Here is a 21,376-nt window from a genome sequence, read left to right on the forward strand (position 1 = left end):
TTGTTTTTGTGTTGAATCAGGAGCAAGAACACTCATGCTCTTTTTAAAGTAGGGAACCCAAAGAGAAACATACTAAAATGAACAGATAAGTTCTCTATTACTGCTTCATCTTCTACTTATTCACTTTTATTATTATTCACTGTTTATCTTTTACTTTATAATTTTTAGTTACCTTTAAATCTTTCTGGTAAAGACAAGTAGAATATTTTTACTTAACCAGCACCATGGAGCCTAAAAATTTAGGTTAGTCATCTAAATAATTCAACACAGTTCCTGAGATATTAATATCTAAATAAAAATATCCAGGGCATGACTTGGGGTTTCATCATGAGCAAGAGAAACTGATTTTGAGTAAAAAAAAAAAAAAAAGAAAGAAAGAAAAAACACTTAATGGCAGAATCAGAAGAGGTGAAGGATTAGATCCCCAGAAGGTCAGGTAACAGGGCAGCTCTAATCATTTCTGCTGTGGGAATGAATAGGCAGTTCTTAGACTAACTGGAGAAGGCAATGGCAACCCACTCCAGTACTCTTGCCTGGAAAATCCCATGGACGGAGGAGCCTGGTGGGCTGCAGTCCATGGGGTTGCTAGGAGTCAAACAAGACTGAGCGACTTCCCTTTCACTTTTCACTTTGATGCATTGGAGAAGGAAATGGCAACCCACTCCAGTGTTCTTGCCTGGAGAATCCCAGGGACTGGGGAGCCTGGTGGGCTGCCGTCTATGGGGTTGCACAGAGTCGGACACGACTGAAGCGACACAGCAGCAGCAGCAGCAGACTACTAACATCAGGAGGATTCTCCTCTAAACTTTTCCTAAATTGGCTGCGAGGAGTGAAACCATTGCTTTAGCTTGATTGCCAAGCTCCCTTTTGGAGAAGAGATGGGACCATCTTGGACAGTGCCAGGAGGAGCACACAGATGATGGACAGGTTGTGGCCCGAGTGGACAGACCGCAGCAGCCCGCGTCCACTCTGTGTTTGGGGACGCCGAGCCGAGGATCTAACGCATCGGTTCTTCCTCCCCCAGTGCTGCCGCCCGTGCTGGTACCCCGACACAGCGAGTACAACCCGCAGCTCAGCCTCCTGGCCAAGTTCCGCAGCGCGTCCCTGCACAGCGAGCCTCTCATGCCGCACAACGCCACCTACCCCGACTCCTTCCAGCAGCCTCCGTGCCCGGCCTTCCCGCCGTCGCCCGGGGCCCCGTTCCCGCCGTCCCCGTGCACGGCCGGCTACCCCCACTCCCCGGGCAGCCCCTCCGAGCCGGAGAGCCCCTTCCAGCACTCAGGTCAGTGCCCGCCGCCGTCTCCTGGGATGCGATCCAACACGGTTGTGTGGGCGGGGCCATCGTGAGCATGCTTTGTCACTTGCAGTTCAAACCGCAGGCTCTAGGGGGCCCTTGGACCCTGCCCACCCTCTTGATCAGGACTCAATCCATTTTGGAGCAGCAATAAGTTTCTTTTTTCTTTTTTAAAAAACTTTATTGGGGTGTAATTGATTTACAGTGTTGGTTAATTTCGTGTGTATAGCAAAGATATACGTATTCCACTCTTTTTTAGATTCTTTCCCCATATAGGTCATTATAGCATATTGAGTAGAGTTCCCTGTGCTATACAGTAGGTCCTTATTAATTAGCTATTTTATATATAGCAGTGTGTATGTATGTATGTATGTGTCAATCCCAGTCTTCCAATTTATCCCTCCCCTCTCTACCCCCAATAACCATAAGTTTTTTTTCCATAGGTTTATTTTTTACATATGTGACTCTATTTCTGTTCTTAGATGAGTTCCTTTGTAGCCTTTTTTTAGCTGCCACATATAAGCAATATCATATGATGTTTGTCTTTCTCTGACTTGCTTCACTTGGTATGAGTTATCAGTTTCTTCCAGTAAAATAAGGAATATTAGGAGCTGACAAGTTCCTGCAGACATGCGTGAATGCATTTGGTGCTGGCTGCTATCATCCACCTCATTCAGGTCTTCCTATGCTCATTTATTTAACAGATATTTTGAGCTCTTATCATCTGCAAGCCTTGCCTGGGGTGCAGAAGCTCTGAGAAACTAGATGGATTTGAACATCATCCTTGGGAATTTCCAGGGATTTTTCTTTTTTAATTTAAGGAATTAGAAGTAAGATTATAAAATACTTCTCTAACATAACCAGGAAGATGTGGCCTGCGGGCAGGCAGTGTAGTGGAATCAGTGGTAGGCCTCTTCTCTGACTGCCTCTCTCAGCAATCCAAGGGAGTCCTTTCCTTCAAAAGATGGATCTAAGTCAGGTAACGAAGGAGAGATTTACATACCTTGTGAGAGTGAGATAAAGAATATCCCCAGCTCACAGGTTTCTAAGAGTGTTGTTATTTGGTTGCTCAGCCGTGTCCGACTCTTTGTGACCCCGCGGACTGTAGCCCACCAGGCTCCTCTGCCCATGGGATTTCCCAGGCAAGAATCCTGGAGTGGGTTGCCATTTCCTTCTCCAGGGGACCTTCTCGACCTGCGGATTGAACCCAGGTCTCCTGCACTGTCAGGCGGATTCTTCACCACTGAGCCACCTGGGAAGCCCTTTTAAGGGTGTGCACAAATGCATTTGGTGCCAGGTGCTGCGACCTGCCTCTCAAGTCTTCCCATAGTCACTTGCTGGGTTGGCCAGAAAGTTCAGGTTTCTCCTTAAGATGTTACAGAAAAACCCCAACAAACTTTTTGGCCAACCCACTATTTGACAGTTATTTGTCAAGCTCTTATTGTGTGCAAGCACTGCCTTAGGGTTCGGAAAGGAGAATTAAAATGTTAATTGAAATTGTTCCTGTCCTCAGAAAACTTATAAAATGTGGGAAGATAAGGGAGTTGTCCCACCTCTTCCCTTCTGACTTGCACCGTCAGTCATTCCTTTGGCCCCTGCCCCTGCTATTTTCCATGTGTCTCTACCGTCACATCTGTCACTGTGTTTCGTCATTTCTTGCCAGTCTGTTTCCACCACTCAGAGGTCACTCGCCTTCTCTTTTGTGCATCCAGCACAAAGAATCCGCCTGCAATGCAGGAGACCCCAGTTCGATTCCTGGGTCGGGAAGATCCCCTAGGGAAGGGGTAGGCTACCCACTCCAGTATTCATGGGCTTCCCTGGTGGCTTAGACGGTAAAAAATCCGCCTACACGACTGAGCCACTGAAAAACAACAACGAAATTGTGTGGTGGATTTCCTTCCAGTTTGTGCCCTTGTAATAAGCTAGATAAATGTTGCTCAACTTCAAGGTTCACACAGACCATGTGCCTGTCTTATATAAATGCAGATTTTGATTACCTGCATCTGGAGTGGCTTCTGAGAATCTGCATTCCTAAGAAGTTCCTAGGTGGCTGCAGGGGCTGTGGTCCCAGGAACCACACCAAGAAGGGAAGGTCTAAAGGACTTTACTATTCAACATATCTCGGGGGGATTTCTTTCATAAGTGAAGGTCCATTTGGAAACCAAATAATAACCCCCTAATTTATCTGTTTTGTAAGTTTATATTTTAGTGCTTATAAGAACACACTCTAGATACAAGAATTACTAGGATATACAAAGAAAAGAAAGATACTATAATCCATAGAAAGGCAGAAAAAGAACGTGAGTGGCAAAGAAAGAAAGAACTCTGAAATTAGGTTTCTGAATTTACTGGCAACTTACTTTGAAAAATTTGGGGTGAAAACATAACATTCATCAATTTCCTAATAAATTAGATCTCTCCCTTTAAAGTGTATTTATGCCATGAAATAATAATCCCATATATACACAAAGAATGTGATTCTATATGGATTTTTTTTCTTTCTTAACAATTTTAAATCATATGCAGTAGTTTTGCTTTGATTTTTTATCATATCTAAACAATTATTTTTCATCTTTAGTTCTTTAGAAAAGGATACTCTTTACTATAGGAATTCATTTTGGTGGTAAAATGCTATTTCTCAGCTGTAAAGATGACATGACCTAACTTCCTTCTAGCTGTGTTTCCTTTGGGTAGGGGGATGAAGTTTACACAGATCCACTCATACCAATGTTGCCTGGCCCCTCAAAAATAAAAAACTTATTTACAAAGATTCCAGCCTTGGAAGAGCCATCAGAACATCGGCCCCTGTTCCCAGGTACGTGGACCAGATGAGCAGCCTGCAAGAAGCTTCCATGAAAGACACAGGTTTGAGAACAACGCACAGCAGTCCGCTGGTTCTCACAGCCAGCCTTTGGGGGACAGCGGTCACCTCGGGTTCCTGGTGGAGTCGTGAGCTGGGAGGTCCCGGGCATGGTGGTAGTGATGTCCTGTCTGATTCACTTCTGTTTCAGATTTTCGGCCCGTTTGCTACGAGGAGCCGCAGCACTGGTGCTCCGTTGCCTACTATGAACTGAACAACCGCGTCGGGGAGACGTTCCAGGCTTCCTCCCGAAGTGTGCTGATTGATGGATTCACAGATCCTTCAAATAACAGGAACAGATTCTGTCTCGGACTTCTTTCTAACGTAAACAGAAACTCAACGATAGAAAATACCAGAAGACACATAGGAAAGGGTAAAGGCAAATATGTAATCCACTTCATATATTCTTCTGAGCTAACAAACACGGCAACAGAAACGAGTCATGGTTGGCTGCGTGGCCTAGTGGAATGTTCCCAGGGTTGGGAGCTGGGAGACTGCTGGGGAGTATTTTTGTTGGGGAGAGCGTGAGAACTTTTGGGGTCTTTTAGTGTCTCACCTCTGAGGTAGACACAGCATCTTCTGGGGGATGGCGTAGGGTGGGTGTTAGGAAGATGGACGAGACGAGAAATACAAAGACAGGATAAAATGATTGAAGAGACGTAGCAAGAATTATTTTTGAGTTGCCTCAAATGCTAAATAGGATGACTTCTGAAGAAGAGGAATCTGTATCAGGTAAAGTTACCTTTAGAGACTGAGAAGGGAGCCCTTTAAAAAAATCGATGACTTGTTTGTTTAGAAGCCTTTGGTAGGGGACTGGGGTTTTCTTGTGTCCAGGCACTTTCACAACAGCTGAACAAGCACAGGCCTCACTCGGGTCTGGAAATGACGCCTTTGGAACCCACCTCATCGGTGTGATTGTCTCAGCCTAGCCTGAGGCCTGGGTGAGGGTCTTAAGTTCTTTCTATTTGCTTAGTTTTGACTGTGTTGAGTTCTCGCTGCGTGCTTTTCTCTGGTGGTGCCGGTCAGGGGCTGCTCTCTAGTTTCGGCCCACAGGCTTCTCATTGCCGGGGAGTCTCTGGTTGTGGAGCATGGGCTTTAGGGCGCGAGAGCAGTTGCAGCTCCTGGGCTTTAGAGCACAGGCTGAGTCGTTGTGGAGCATGGGCTTAGTTGCTCCTTGGCATGTGGGATCTTCCCAGACTAAGGATGGAACCTGTGCCTCCTGCATCGTCAGGAAGGATGCCACCAGGGAAGCCCTCATATTTTCTTTTCTATCCAAAGAGTTGGCAGTCTGAATGATGCCTGGTTGTCCACTGAAATCACAGGTGTAAAGAAGCTTCAGGGCTATTTGATCTTTTCTCTCCCCGTCCAGCACTTACACCACCTTGGGAAGTAGCCACAAGCCTTTTTCAAGTTTCCGGGGAAGAACCATTATTTCATGTGTGATGCAATCTGTGTTTTTCCTAACTATCTCCCAAGTGTCTCCTGTTGTTAACCTACAGACCGTCAATTAGAGGCAAGCCGAATTTGTTCCCTGATGTTAACCCTTAATGGTGACAGTTACTTTATTTTATCCTATGTCTTCCCTTAGTGGCTCTGCGGTGGCTTACGAGAAGCCTCTGTAGAGAAATGATAAATGAAAAAGAGAAAGTCAGAAGCTGGGAGTGAGTCGAGGAGATGAGTACAAGTATGTCATCCCTCAGAATTAGCACTGCGATTATGACTGGGTTAAAATTTTCCCCTAGGCTCCCAGAGAGTTCAGAAAACGAAACTTAATCTGTAACTTCTATCCCAAGGGGAAAACATAGTCAGTCCTCACAGGAAGTGATACTTTTGACTTCTTAAATTTCTCAGGATGGTTTTACTTTAGAATGATTTTTATAAGAATTGTCAGGTGATCTAAAGATAGAATGTTAAAATGTGCTGCTGTGGAGCCATTTGCTGCAGGGCTTTGCAGATTGGTCTGCACGAGAGACTTCTACTTAAGCCACTTGATCTAAAAATAGAATTAAAATATGCAGAGAGTGTTGAATACCTTCTGGGAAGCTTTCTGAAAGCAGTTTGTTCAAGGTGCTGCTGATGTGGACAGACAGATGTGGAGGGCTGGTGTCATGTTACTAACTGAGAGATAATCTACAGGGTTAAAAAAACATCAGAGCAGGATCCAGAGAGCCTAGGAAACACTCACCTGGATGGAAGGACACCCCAACCCTCAACAGGGTACCCAAGGCAAAGGCACAGTTTTCTCAGAAAGCTGCTCTGGAATTGCCGTAATGTGGGGGAAAAAGAAGGCAGGGTGGGGTTGCTGGCTGCACGACACGCCGCAAAGCGTGGCATGGGACATTTCCAAAGCAGGAATGATCGGTCTTCTGTGAGGTCAGGGGGCCCTCTCGCAGGGGCTCCATGGCTTTCTGGAGCACCAGCCTGAGTGAGTTTGCAGCCAAACACACCCCAAGGTTAGGGAGCAAGTTAGCTTGTTAGTTAACTGACTAATTCCGTAACTGCGGAGTTAGTTACAGGAGATGCTCAAACTTCAGAGATACACATTCATCTCACAAATATTTATTGAGCATCCGCTCTGGGCCAAGCGATTCTGCCACTCAGGATATAGCAATGGGAAACAACCAAAACAGAACCAAAAACTCCTGGCTTCGTGGATTACCTACTACTGAAGAAAGACAAACAAGAAATTATACACACACACACACGCATACACACATGGGGGCTTCCCAGGAGGCACTAGTGGTGAAGAGCTCGCCACCCAATGCTGGAGATGTAAGAAACACGCATTCAATCCGTGGATCAGGAAGATCCCCTGGAGGAGGGCGTGGCAACCCACTCCAGTATTCTTGCCTGGAGAATCCCGTGGACAGAGGAGTCAGGCTGGTTATAGTCCACAGGGTCACAAACAGTTGGACACGACCTGAAGTGACTTAGTACACACGCATGCATACACACACACACACACACACACACACACACACACTCTAGGTCAAATGATAAATATCTAGAGAAAAACAAAGGAGGGGAAGAGAATGGGGAAGGATGGGGGAGCTAGGCAGGCAGGCTTGCTAAGGAAGTGACTTCTGAGTTGAGAGCTAAAGAGGGAATCGGCAGTGTCGGTACCTTTCCGAGCAAAGGGAACAGCATGTGCAGGGGGCCTGGAACCTGCCTGGCGCAGTGTGAGCAACAGCAGCAACGCCAGGGCGAGTGGAACAGAGTGAGCAAGGGGGCGAGGAAGTCATAGAGGAGGAGGGGACAGGACCAGGTCTCAGGGCCTCGAGCCATGCCGAGTGCTTTTTGCCTGTGTGACACAAGAAGGTGGAGCTAAGCTGGAGTTTATGGATCTGAGTTTTCACTGTAAAAGGATCCTCTGGCTATTACATTGAGATGAGCCTGTGGGGTGTGGGAGGTGAGACACCTGTAAAGATTCTTTTTGTTAATCATGGGCCATTTCTCCCTCGGTAGTTTTCAGTGGCTTCGCGGTCACTTCTGGAGCGTGTTTGTTGCCGCTTAGGGGAGATGGCAGTCCCCTAGAGAGATCCGAGCTGCCGCCCCGTCAGCAGTGCATGTCCTTTGAGCTTTTGTCTGTGGTGGTGATGGTTCACGTGCTGACTCACCTGTGCTGTCTCATCCTGCTCTCCATCTAATGCGATGCACCGTGAGGCAGAGGGGTTGGCATGAAACCTTTCTCTGTAACCTTGCAACAGTTAACACATCTATTGCTTTGACCTCTCTGGCCAAGAGCTTTAAATAGCCATTAGCAAGTTAGCACTAGAATCTCAGAGGCTGCAGCTTCAGTATCAGGGGCAGGACCTCAAAGAACCTGGAACACTGCCTTCTAACCTGAGGTCTGTCCATACTCTTCCTTAAAAACCAGGCAAACTGCCTGAACTCTTCTGAATGATTCAGCTACCCCCACAGATTCCCAGATCTGAGAGGCACCCTGGCAGGCACTTACACATACTACTGCTTTATAGTCACCCTACAAGTTAGGATTTCTTAGTCCCATTTTACAGGTGGCAGCAGAAGCTCAGAAGAGTTCAGTAGCTTACCAGCGGTTCCACAAGTGATAGACTTTGCACCCGTGGCTCTGTCTCTCAGGCCCAGTTGCTCCCTTCTGCTGGAGGGGAGGGACCCTCCTGCTTTTTCATCTCAGCACCCCTCTTAGTTCAGTGCTTGAGGAATTGAATCTTTTGATATCGAATGAAAATGGTTGTCGTATGCCACAGCTACAATATGCTATAATCAACTCTGAGATGTGGATATCCCTTGTAGTACTGCAGTGATGAAATTTTACAATTTTTTTTTCTTTGTATCTATAATTTTTTTTTATTTTACTCTATTTTAGTTTACAATACTGTATTGGTTTTGCCATACATCAACATGAATCCGCCATGGGTGTACATGAGTTCCCAATCCTGAACCCCCCTCCCCATTTACTTTAAAAATGTAAACCAGAAAAGATTTTGTGTTTTCTCCCCAAGAATACTCTAGAAAAGCAGTCCCACACTGAGTTACCCTGAGCTGCATGAGAGGATTGTTAGCATCTTTATAGGGGAAAAAAGATGAAGAGCTGCTGACATGTCATACCTGTCTGACTGCCCAAAATAAAGCCAAGGTTATTTCCTGAGGTTTGGGGAATGATGGAATAGCCGGTTTGGGTCACTGGCATATACAGGATACCTGCTTTCTTAGAGTGGCTTTTAAGATGGCCCTGATTTCCAAATAATGAGGAAAGCCGCAGTTTTGAAAGGACTGCGTGAGCATATGTGTGCTCTTAAGGTCATTGAGGTCGGGTTATCTTTCTTAGAACTGCACAGCTCAACATAATCCTAATCAATAGCAGTGTGTGTTCTGAGCACCTGTGGCTGCGCGGTCACTGCAGGCAGCACCACTGACCCACATAAGGAGCCTGCTCCAGGTTCTTGGTGCGAAAGGACACTTGGGCAGGACGGCCACGTTTCCTCTTTGCAGCTGCAGACGAGCTGCGTGTGTCCTGGCTGCTGGCTGTTCTTCTTCCTGTGGGAGAAGGAAGGGGTGACTGATAGTTCCTGAGGCATTAGCCCCACGTATTGAACATACTGGGACCTCCCAGGTGGAGCTAGTGGTCAACAACCCGCCTGCCAGTGCAGGAGACCTGAGAGACGTGGGTTCAGTCCATGGGTCCGGAAGAGCCCCTGGAAAAAGAAATGGCAGCCCACTCCAGTTTTCTTGCTGGAGAATCCCAAGGACGGAGGACCCTGGCGGGCCACAGTCCATTGGATTGAAAAGAGTCAGACATGGCTGAACTGACCTAGCACACACACGAACACATTGAATGAGGCAAACCCGGACCTTCCCAGACATAATTATCATAGATTTCAAATCATGGAATTGCTTTGGGAATTAGTTTTTCACTTTTTTATGAAACTTAATTTTCTTGTACATCTCAAGTTGTTCTGTGGAAATCTAGTAATGCTTCTCTTTTTCGTGAATGGAATTATCCTGAGACAAGGGTTTAGTTTGTCAGTTCCTTAGAAGCAGAGTCTGTGCCTCGAGGTGATTTTTTTTTCATTAAAAAAAATTATTTTGGGGGTTATGTGGGGTCTTATAGCATGTGGGATTTAGTTCCCTGACCAGGGATTGAACCTGGACACCTGCATTGGGAGTGTGGAGTCTTAGCCACTGGACCACCAGGCAAGTCCCTTAAGGTGATTTTTGGATTCCTTCTTTCCCAGTGGATTTAGTTTCCTGGTCTCAAAACGTCCTTTTCATTCTGCCTTTGAATGTGTGTAAAGTTTCTCATCCCTGAAAAAGCAAATCCTAAAAAATATTTAACACAGAACATCATACTGTTGCAGTAATTACACGGGATACTGAAGAATACTTAATATCATGAGGAAATGTTGACAGTATTTTAAGATGTGAAAAAAGGTTATAAAAGAGCCTAGAGTATGATCCCAATTTTATTTAAAATGTGCACATGAAAGACTGAAAGTATAAGGCAAATGTTAGTAGTGATTATTTCTAGGTTGTGGATTTGTGGCTGATCTTTACTCTTTGCATCTCAGTATTTTCAACATTTCTTCTAGTGGGGTTTCCTCCCCCTGTAAGGGTGGGGTGGGACCCAGTATGTCCAGGTGAGCTGGGGTTGCTGCAGTCAAGAGTGGTAGTGAAAAATAGAGAGGAAGCAGTGCCAAGGGGCAGCCACCTGGGCAGAGTCACTGAGTGTGTGCATGCACAGTGGGGCGTTCCATGTGGCTCAGTGCTGTGCTTAGTCACTCAGCTGTGTCTGACTCTTTGCGACCCCATGGACTATAGCCAGCCAGCCTCCTCTGTCCATGGGATTCTCCAGGCAAGCATACTGGAGTGGGTTGCCATTTCCTCCCCCCTGGGGATCTTCACAACCCAGGGATTGAACCGAGGTCCTTGGAATTGCAGGCAGATTCTTTACCATCTGAGTCATCAGGGAAGCCCAAGAATACTGGTGTGGGTAGCCTATCCCTTCTCCAAGGAATCCCACCCAGGTATCAAACCGGGGTCTCTCGCATTGCAAGTGGATTCTTTACCAGCTGAGCTATCAGGGAAGCCTCTGGTAGTGTAGTTCATTTGGGCCCAAATCTGCTTGTTCATCCTGTTTGTCCAGAGATACTTCAAGTCTGCAAGTAATAGCTTGAGGGGACTGACTGTACCAGCCCGGAGGCGGCTCTGTGTGAAGTGAAAGGAGCCCCTGCTGCCATCTGCTGGAGGAGTCTTGTAATAACCATACAAATCTCGGAAGTCTGAGGCACACCCTGGGTTTGTGCAGTGCACAGCTGCAGTCACAGTCTTGGGCGGGCCCACCTCCATCCTCTGGCCCAAAGCCCTGCTGTAGATCTGGAAATCTTTACTTTTATATTATTTGTATAATGTATTTATTATTTAGTTTTGTGTTTTCTTGTCAAACTGCGCTGAGTCCTCGTTGCTGTGCATGGGCTTTCTCTAATTGCAGCAAGCAGAGGCTACCCTCTAGTTGCCATGCGCAGGCTGCTCATCAAGTGGCTTCTCTTGCTGCAGGGCACCTGCTCTAGAGCTTCAGTAGTTGCAGCATGTGGGCTCAGGAGGTGTGGCACAGGGACTTAGTCACCCAGAGGCATGTGCGACCTTCTTAGACTAGGGATCAAACCCTTGTCCCCGCACCAGCAGGCAGATTCTTTACCACTGGACCACCAGGGAATACTGTTCCATCCACAGTATTTTTATGAGAGTGAAAGTGAAGTCGCTCAGTCGTGTCCGACTCTTTGTGACCACATGGACTGTAGCCTACCTGGCTCCTCCGTCCATGGAATTTTCCAGGCAAGAGTACTGGAGTGGGTTGCCTTTTCCTTCTCCAGGGGATCTTCCTGACCCAGGGATTGAACCCGGGTCTCCCGCACTGCAGGCAGATGCTTTTCCATCTGAGCCACCAGGGAAGAGTAGTTTAAAGCAAGTTTCAGCCCTCGTATTCTTTCTCTGGTATTTTTAAGTATGTATCTGAGCTGGTGATGGGGTGATGAGATTTCCACAGGGATGGAGTATCCCTTCCCTGCCCCCCATCCCACTCTGGAGGGAATCCATGCATATTCCTTCCACTTTGGGACATCCCCCTGTTACTAGACTCCAAGACCATTGGGACACACTCACCAGCCTAATTAACCTGCTGTTCCCTGAGCCTCCCCTCCATCATCTCTGTCAGTCAAGGCTTCAGAAGATACCAGAAGGGAACAAGCTGCAGTCTGACTCAGCAGATCCAAATCCAGCCCAAAGAGCCCTTAGCATTCACCACCACCAGGAATCCAGACTCCCTAGTCTCCTAGGGGGTGGGTGCAGGCACAACAGGTGGAAAACTCAGATGGAGGCAGACGCAGACAGGAATAGATGTAGTCCCAGGGGTGGGTGGAACTTCCAGAGGACCACGTTGCCTGGCTTCTCTCTCGTCTCAGGCGGCACCTTCTTTGGGCGTTTATCCACTCACTGTTCTCCGTGGTGATTTAGCATCTCGCAGACGTGGTTTAAAGCCAGGCTTCTGGCCTGTCAAATGGATGCGAATAAAATCCCTAGCTTACTTGACTCTTTAGATGTGGCTGTCTCTAGCCTTCTTCATCATGGGGTTGAATATCCCTCCTTGCTCCGGTGACCAGGGCTGGCTCAGGGCTTCCCCTGGCACATCCCATCCACTCTGCCCCTTCTCACTCAGGATGCTGCACTGCTGCCTCCCCATCCAGGCTCTTCTCTGCTTTCTGTGCTCCGCCAGGATGTCTGTGGTTGCAGACAAGACTTTTAACAGGATTGAAAATCATCCCCTAAATAAAGACCAGAGTCAGATAGCAAAAAGTCTTATCTGTTCTCCTTAGTAAGCTCTAGGAGGATTATGTATTTGAAGGGCATTCAACTCAAAGACATACTGAACATTTAGCAGCCTCATGCTCTGGCAGTTTGACCACTTGCTTTCCAGCTGCCCCAGAGGCAGGCCTTCCCCTGGGAGTTTTTAGAGAAGTTTGCTTGGATTTGCCCCTTCCTCATCTCCCAACATGTGGGTCCAGCCAAGTAAGTCTAGGCTTCCCAGGTGGCTCAGATGGTAAAGAATCTGCCTGCAATGCAGGAGAGCCTTATTTAGTCCCTGGGTCTGGAAGATTCCCTTGGAGGAGGGGATGGCAACCCACTCCAATATTCTTGCCTGGAGAATCTCATGGACAGAGAAGCCTGATGGGCTACAGTCCATGGGGTTGCGGGCTACAGTCCATGGGGTTGCAAAGAGTCAGACATGACTTTGCAACTAATAACACACACCTCCCACATATGGGTCCAGCACTGTGTCCCAGCCAGTTAGAACCATCCTTCTGCCTACTCCTCAGGGCCAGGGCCATGGGGATCAGACCCCAGAGCATTCAGGGGAGAGACTCATGGAGGCAAGGCAGAAAAGGGAGAGGAAGGCTGAGCAGAGGAGGGGAGCTGGTCTGACTGAGGCAGTGAGAGGGGAACCTTGACCTGAGTATCAAGAGCTTTATCATTGTGACCCTGAATCAGTTTCTTCAGACTGTGTTAGTCTGTGGTTTGAATACATGACCCTGAAAGCCATTCTTTTCTAAAATTGTATTAAGGGAAAGGAGATGGGAAAAGGAAACCATAAAGCTGGCAGGAAGTAGTTATATAGTGGTGCAAAAGTTGCCTCCATTGCTACTTAGATCCTGCAAAGAAACTGAGTGGCTATGTCAGTCATGTTTCCTAAATGCAGGTCTGAGAAGCCCTGGAAGTCTTTCAGTTGTATTATTTAAAAGTGTGCTTTTTTAAGTACCGAAATCTGTCCCTATTAGTAGATTCAAGACCATTTCTACAGTCCCCTTGCCACTGCATGGAGATTGTATTTACAACCATGTTGACACCTGGAGATAGATTTTGTTTCTGCTAAAAGGTTGGGGAACAATTGTTCTGGTATTTAATATTCCCTAGACTACAGCATCTTCACCTGTGTCTTAAACCCAGAATTTGGAGGAAGAGCATCAACTAAAATATACTTTGAGCAACAACATTCTCAAGAACCTCTTCACCTTTTAGTTCTAAGAACGTGAGATAAAATAGCATAAACTACATTTTGATTGAGTCTTTATATTTTATCTGAAAATGTGGCATGAATTTCGCTGTAGGCAAAAATAGGCATTATTTCTGTGACTGTAAATGTAGGTGATATGGCAGCCCACTCCATTGTTCTTGCCTGGAGAATCCCAGGGACGGGGGAGCCTCATGGGCTGATGCCTATGGGGTCGCACAGAGTCAGACACGACTGAAGCGACTTAGCGGGTCTCTTTGAGGTACTAAGAGAAATGGATTTATAATTGTTAGTAAAATAAAATGTAAACTTTGTTTATCGTGTCCTCTGTAGTGGATTTAGTATATGCATGTAACATTACCATGGTACTTACTGTGTCCAGTTCTTTATACGTCCCTGAAGGACTGTTTGATGTTTTCTGCATTAGTTGTTATTTGCCTCTAATAGTATGAGATCTTCCTTTTAGAATGAAGCATGAGACTGAAAGTGACAGGAGTGGTATTAATACATGACAGCCTCCTTCTATGCAAACCTGAGTTGCAGTGTACTTTTAAATGCACTCATGGAAAAAATACAGATGATAATTAAAGCAGGTCAACCTTTGGGGCACTCGTGGTACTAGTCAATGATTGTTGATATTAAAATTAACCTCACAGTTGATAGTCATGTCTCCTTAGGTGACAGAGGCGGGTGAGACGGGAAGGGGGGTAAGTCTAAGTGGAAATCAGTGCTGGTGTTGGAGACTGCTTTTGCCTCACAGGCGTGCACCTGTACTACGTCGGGGGAGAGGTCTATGCCGAGTGCGTGAGTGACAGCAGCATCTTCGTGCAGAGCCGGAACTGCAACTATCAGCATGGCTTCCACCCAGCCACCGTCTGCAAGATCCCCAGCGGCTGCAGCCTCAAGATCTTCAACAACCAGCTGTTCGCTCAGCTGCTCGCCCAGTCTGTGCACCATGGATTTGAAGTCGTCTATGAGCTGACCAAGATGTGCACCATCAGGATGAGTTTTGTCAAGGTAAGGAGTGCTCGCTTCCTGATTGTAAGATAGAGACCAAACGCATAGGACTTCCAGAGCGGTCCAGTGGCTAAGACTCCCTGCTCTCAATGCAGGGGCCCCAGGTTTGATCCCTGGTCAGGGAACTAGATCCCACATGGGTCAACTGAATATCCTGTGTGCCACAACTAAGACCCAGTACAGCCAAATAAGAAAATAAATAAGTAATATATATATATATATATATATATATATATATATATATATATATTTTAAACAGTCTTCGGTTGATGTGGCAGTTGGACAGCCAGGGCAAGTAGACAGCATTTGGGGAGGAAAACTCAATTGTTTTTCAGAAGAGCTCCTCCATGAGTATGACATCTCTTGTTTAGCAATTTTAAGAAAATTCTTAAGTATATTACTTTTGGAGGAAAACTAAGTTAAGACAGTTACCTGATTTTTCTTTAAATAAAGAAGAAAAAGTGACTATGATGGTTGTATAGCATTTAATGCTATAGAGATTTTTTTTTTTCTTACCTCAAATTGCTGAGCACTAGGGTCACTCAGTAAATGGTGAATTTACCTGAAATCAAATAAGACACTCTCCTTACTCTTACAAAGCAGACAGGCCAACAGAGGCGATCATATTTATAAAGAAACTACAAAACAGAACTGAGTCTAATACAAGAGTATGAATTAAGTGCTGTTTACAAAGGTACAAACAGGTTGGGAGAAAAACATTATGGGGCTTATGATTAATTCTGAGACAGCAGTAGATGTTCTGCTTATGAATATTTGTTGAATTTCTCAGTTAGTTGATGTGAAGGTTGGAGAATGGAGGGAGTTACTTAGTAGGAAGGAAAAACTGGATTTGCACATTGAAGCTAAGCCCTCAGTTTATTGTCTATTTCATTCCTCACAAAGCCCTTGCAAATAATTCTAATATTTCCAAATCTGAGCTTGTTTGTCAAACTGAGTATATGTGACAGTTTTCCCATGGTGACCTATCTATTCAAGCAGTATCAGTATGGCTTGTTCCAGATTTTTTCAAAGAAAAATTAATTTATTTATTCTGTAAAATTACTGTGAAAAATGTGTCCCATTTTTCTACACTCTCATTTATAATTTCAGTAATTATTTTAAAAGTGAGAATCAAGAATAGAGTTTCCAGTTTAGAAAATAACTTCTTGAATCCATTTCTTTCATGGTGACAAAACAGTTTCATTCAAATTTATTTGCATGCGCGCTAAGTCGTTTCAGTCGTGTCCGACTCTTTGTGATCACTTGGACTGTAGCCCCCTATGCTCCTCTGTCCACAGAATTCTCCAGGCAAGAATACCGGAGTGGGTTGCCATTCCTTTCTCCAGGGGATCTTTCTGACCCAGGGATCAAACCCAGATCTCCTGCACTGCAGGCAGATTCTTTGCCATCTAAGCCACCAGGGAAGCCCTTATTCAAGTTTACTGTTAAGCTTTAAACGCATTTTTACACCATCAGGCAATTAACAAATACCTGAAAGTCTTTTCAAACACTCTGATGCTTTAGAGTCAGCAGACGGTGATAATAAGCAACCATTTGACATACTTTTTTCTAGGCCTGTTTTAAAAATTGGGATGAAATGGCCAATGTCTCAGACATACTAATTTCACTGTATTATAAACGTATAGGAATCTGATTTTCCTAAGTTCAACTAGATGTATTTCTCATATATGCAACCTTTAAATTCATAAAACCACATAATTCACAAAATAAACTGTTACTAATATTGCAGAGACTTAAAAAAAAAAGATTCCTAGCAAATATAACTATAGGTGATCAGTGTAAAAGAAATTGATAAGTTCTCACCACAATAAAAAATTGCAACCATGTGAGGTCATGGATGTTAACGAAACTTCTTTATTTTTTGCGGTCTCTCCTGTGGATGGTCACCAATGGCAAATTGCCATAAGTGAGTCAGCATGGGAGAGGAGAAACAAGCTTTCTTCATCAACCCTGAGTAACAGAGAGCACTCTCAGCTCTCACTTAACAACTTTCAGATCCAGCCATTGTTCTGTTTCATGCAAAACACGGACTTCAGCATTAAGGGGTGAACATGCATTCAAGCTCCCTTTCCTGGGGAAGACAGCCTGATTTCCCAGTGTCTCTGACGTGGCTGGAACCCAGGCCCTCTCTAGGTCCGTGGATTTAGTTGCCAGCCCAGGAGGAAACCTCGGATGGGGACTCATCTTAGGGTGTCTGGCTGATGAAAAGGTTGTCTTCTACTTGCAGGAATGCAGAGTTCATGTTCTCAGGTCCCAGAAGCTGCCCTGGTCGGTGGGCTATAATATCCAGCAGGCCTGTCTCATGTCCCTGGAGGCTGTCTGGAAATCTGGCACAATCATGTGGCTCTGTTTTTGCTTTTCAGGGCTGGGGAGCCGAGTACCATCGCCAGGATGTCACAAGCACGCCCTGCTGGATTGAGATCCACCTTCATGGACCACTGCAGTGGCTGGACAAAGTTCTGACTCAGATGGGCTCCCCACACAACCCGATTTCTTCGGTGTCTTAACAGTCCTGTCTCAACGCCCATTTCTATAGGGTAGATGCTGTTGCAGGCAGTGGCTTATATCATTTCAGATTCATGACTAACTGAAGTTTCTAAGTACACATGTAAATACATTTAATATATACTCTTCATATTTTGTATCACCATCTTGGTTTGTGCTTTCTAGTTAACCTGATGCCACTACAACACGATGAGAAAAGCAGGTTTTTCGCGCCTGCGCTCTAATAAGCAGCAGCTTCTTTTGTGGGAGAGAACAAATGAGAGGCAAGTCTGTGGACAGTGTTTGAAGGGTGCTGGCAGAACAAAGGCAGCTTTCGTCTGCTGTGTCACATAAGGCATATTGTGTGGCCAGTCCAGAAAAATACTAAAACTGTTTACGTAGCAAAAATCAGGTACTAGCAGCACTAGGGCAAATAACACTTTGGACAAAACAAAACTATCAAACCTCTAATATTTAAATAACCTCACTTCAAGTGCTGACAAAAAAAGAAAATCAAGCTTGTAAAATCAGTTAAAGACAAGTCATTAAGCTTTATTTCTGAAGTTGAAATACCTGTAGGTAGACTGTTGTGCTGATATGAATGGTACCTTTTAAACAAATTAAAACTGTGATCGGAAAAGAAAGAAACTGTGAAGCTGAGAGCCAGGTTGCCTCATTATCTTACCACTGTACAAAAAAGTAAATGACTCTTATATGGGAAGATATTATAAATATGAAAATAGCATGAAATGAGCTACATCCCCCAACTGCAAAATAAGACCAGCACTTTCTTAATCCATGCATCACCCACAGAGATGCCTGCCTTCCACGTAGGAAATCACGTTAAGTTCCACGTAAGTTCTCCTGGTGATTCAGGGCAGGCAGCTCTGCAGATCTTAATCTGCACGGCATGCTTGCTGGCCTTGTGTTTAAGTCCCGTGTGTGTGTGTGTGTGTGCGTGTGTGAGGTGGGGGGGGGAGCAGCAGTAAAATAAGAGCATCGGACAAAAACACCCTGTGTTTACTTATTCCTTCTCACATTCCCACGTTCAGCCTCTAGGCGAGGGCACATTTTGCTGCATGTTCCTCACACGCTGGTAAATGCTAACTCTTCACAGATGACTCAAACAGTGTTCGCTGAAGCCTTTGAGAAAACCTAGACACGTTGCTGTGATCCATGTGAGTTCTTTAACTTAGTGTCTCTACTGATTAAGTGACCTGCTGGTCATAGGTGGTAGCCTCTTACACAACTAAAGCCTCATACCTGGAAATAAGTTCCCAAATAAGATAGTAATTCCATAATCCCTATCATTTCTGAGAACAGTGGTCCTGAATAACAGGACATTTTTAAAAAATGTATACAACATACCAAAACCTGTTACTTACCCCTGGATGATAAAGAGGGCCATTTATCAAATTTCTAGGTACTTTCATATATATATAATTCCCACCCACTAAACACTGCATTGCTTGGAAAATTATTTCACACCCTCTTTAAAATGTATAATTTAAGAAGGTAATTATGCTTGTTAACAGACGGTACTTCAGTGATCCAGGTTTCATTTATACATTCTGTCTCAACTCTTTCTAGCATTAGTGTAGAGTAGCTGTTTCTCATTAAATTGTATTCAAGGTAGGAATGATCATATGAAAACAATATATGCGTGAGCTACTGCCGTCCCCTCTTGTAATGACTAGTGTTACCTAGTAGAAGCTTTCATATATACAATAGAAAATAACACATTTTACATTAAAGCTAGGTGGTCCATTTAGTGTTTAGAGAACTCTGTAGTTTATTGGTTCACCAACTATGTATGTGCCCAGCACAGTGTTAGGTACTGTGGAGTCAATGTACACGAGAAACCGTCCCAGCCCTCTGGAGCTGAGAGTCTACACAGAAATCTGTAGAATCATCCTCATGTTTCAAGAACTGTTAAAACGAAACGCGCTCTTATGCTTGAAAAAAAATATAATTGATTTCCTCATTATCTCTATTTTGAAACTGATTTTCTTTCTCTTCTAAGCAATCAAGTGATGGATGAAGACATCCTTGGATAAATAAGGCTTTTCTTCTTTGTCTCAACATTGGATTTTTCTCCTCTTCCCTATTTTCCAGTAATTCCCCATGTCATGTCCCCTTTCCTTGGAAAAGGCGTTAGTATGGTGAAGTCTTCCTCAAACGAGTGCTGCTGCACAAAACAGCATGAGGTACACGTGGTTTGGGCCCCAGGGATTCAACCGCTTTATCCGTCAGTGGTCAGACTCCTCCTCTGGTAATCTTACACCTTTACAGAACTGATCGGTACTAGTTGCTTATAAATGATATGAAAAAATACACTGGCTTTCCACTCAGCTTTGGGAAACCAGGACAGAACGTTCCAGTGAATCGGAATTGTATCTTCAAAAAATAAACGATTTAAGTGGTACATACGCATCACTACCAGGTCTATCTCACCAAAAGCCTTTATCAAAATGCTGTGAAATTCAGAGAATTTATAAGTGATGGGAAGTTAACCCTTAAGTCATCGTAACATAGTCACATTTTATATCAGGCTTTTAAATTTTTTTCTGTAAGCACTGTTAAAAATTGTAATGCAGGATTTGATTTCTGACTTCTAAATGTGCTTATTTAACATTCAATCCTTGAGGTAGACAGTCCAAACGATGTCTTCACATTCTTTTACAGGATCATGAGCAAAGTGGACATGCCAAGCCATTAACTGCATCAGCAATTGCCAAACACATTTAAGGTTGCCGTAGACAAGGCAATAGAGAACAGTAACATCTGGCCTGCTGACAAGACTCAGAACATTTATAGTGCTGTTCAAGTCTGGGTTTTGTTTTTTCTCCTGTTAAAAATTTGAGATGTAAAAATTTTTAGTTAGATGATATTTTAATACCTACCAGTGCTTTGGAAATATTAAGATGTCAATTCTCAATACATTTACTTTATGTTATTTTTTTTTTTAACATTCAGTTTAATTCAGAAAAAGTTGGACAACCACCTAGCATTTAGAATCTCCTTTTCATTGTCTTCTTAGGAAGTGAATACCCCGTCACAGGAACAAAAACAAATTTTAGGTATTGCTTGTTAGACTTCAAGCACCGGCTTAACTTTGAGTATGTCCTGAATACTTGGTATACATAGTCAACAAATAAAATGTTACACGCATTCCAAATTTTGTCTGCTCTTGTTAAGGATTTAATGGCCGAACTATATGACAAATTACATGATCTTGGCATATGTTAAGTTCAAATTAATGTAAAACAAACTAACAAAAAAGAAACTTTCTATTTAAGTCATGTTTTTTATTATAGCTAGGCCTGAATTATCCTTCAAATGCACACTTACACTGTTATCTGATTGTTTATAATAAAGAATACTGTACCTAAATGTCTTTGGCCCATTATTCCCTGCAAACCTCATAGAAGGATTCGTTGTATGAGTCCTTAAGATGATCTTATACAATCCTGTTTTGAAAATGGGATTTTTTGAAATCCAACATCCTATAGAGAAATTAGGTAATAGTTTTGAACTAAACATCTTAGAATAACTGGTATTAAATATAGAACCTTGGAGGGGGAGGGATAAATTAGGAGATTGGGATTAACACATACACACTACTGTATATAAAGTAGAAAAAAATATAGAACCGTGAAGATATTTTGCAGTAATTTTAGAAAGGATATGCATAGAAGCTTTTTTTCCTGTGTATTAGCAAATATTAAGTGATATTACAGTATATGGGAATGAACAATTACTGTAAACATCTGTGCACTGCTATATAGTACCTGTTAGAAAAGTGTTAACGGTAACTCAGGAAAAATGAAGATGGAATCCAGGAGGAATATGAAAATATCTAAAAATGAAAATTTTCTGTTCTCGCCAGTCTGTTTTCCTTCCAGTCTAAATGGGGGGGGGGGTGGGGGGAGGTAGAATATGTAAGTATTTTGAGAAAACTTGGGCTTTTATTAACTTAAGTTCCCTTTATTCAAAAGAAATATTTTGTGAATTCCACAATGTAAACAGATGAAAGACAAGCTATTCTGGTTCCACACAGAGGAGGGTTCGGTCAGTTTAGTTGCCTAGACATGTCCGACTCTGTGACCCCATGGACTGAAGCAAGCTGGGCATCGCTATCCATCACCAACTCCCA

At 44.1% G+C, this 21,376-nt stretch overlaps 1 protein-coding gene across 1 annotated transcript in view; it reads left to right on the top strand.

The window, feature by feature from the left end:
- Positions 1-20,613, top strand: part of SMAD9 (SMAD family member 9) — a 62,881-nt gene extending 42,268 nt beyond the window's left edge. The window contains exons 3-6 of the mRNA XM_027973606.2: positions 1,025-1,282; positions 4,306-4,527; positions 14,459-14,715; positions 17,100-20,613. Of these exons, the coding sequence (XP_027829407.1) occupies positions 1,025-1,282; positions 4,306-4,527; positions 14,459-14,715; positions 17,100-17,243 (881 nt within the window). The 3' untranslated portion in view covers positions 17,244-20,613. The remainder of the gene's footprint in view (positions 1-1,024; positions 1,283-4,305; positions 4,528-14,458; positions 14,716-17,099) is intronic.
- The last annotated feature ends 763 nt before the right edge of the window (positions 20,614-21,376 follow it).

This window comes from Ovis aries, chromosome 10 (assembly GCF_016772045.2).
Source record: "Ovis aries strain OAR_USU_Benz2616 breed Rambouillet chromosome 10, ARS-UI_Ramb_v3.0, whole genome shotgun sequence".
NCBI lineage: Eukaryota > Metazoa > Chordata > Mammalia > Artiodactyla > Bovidae > Ovis > Ovis aries.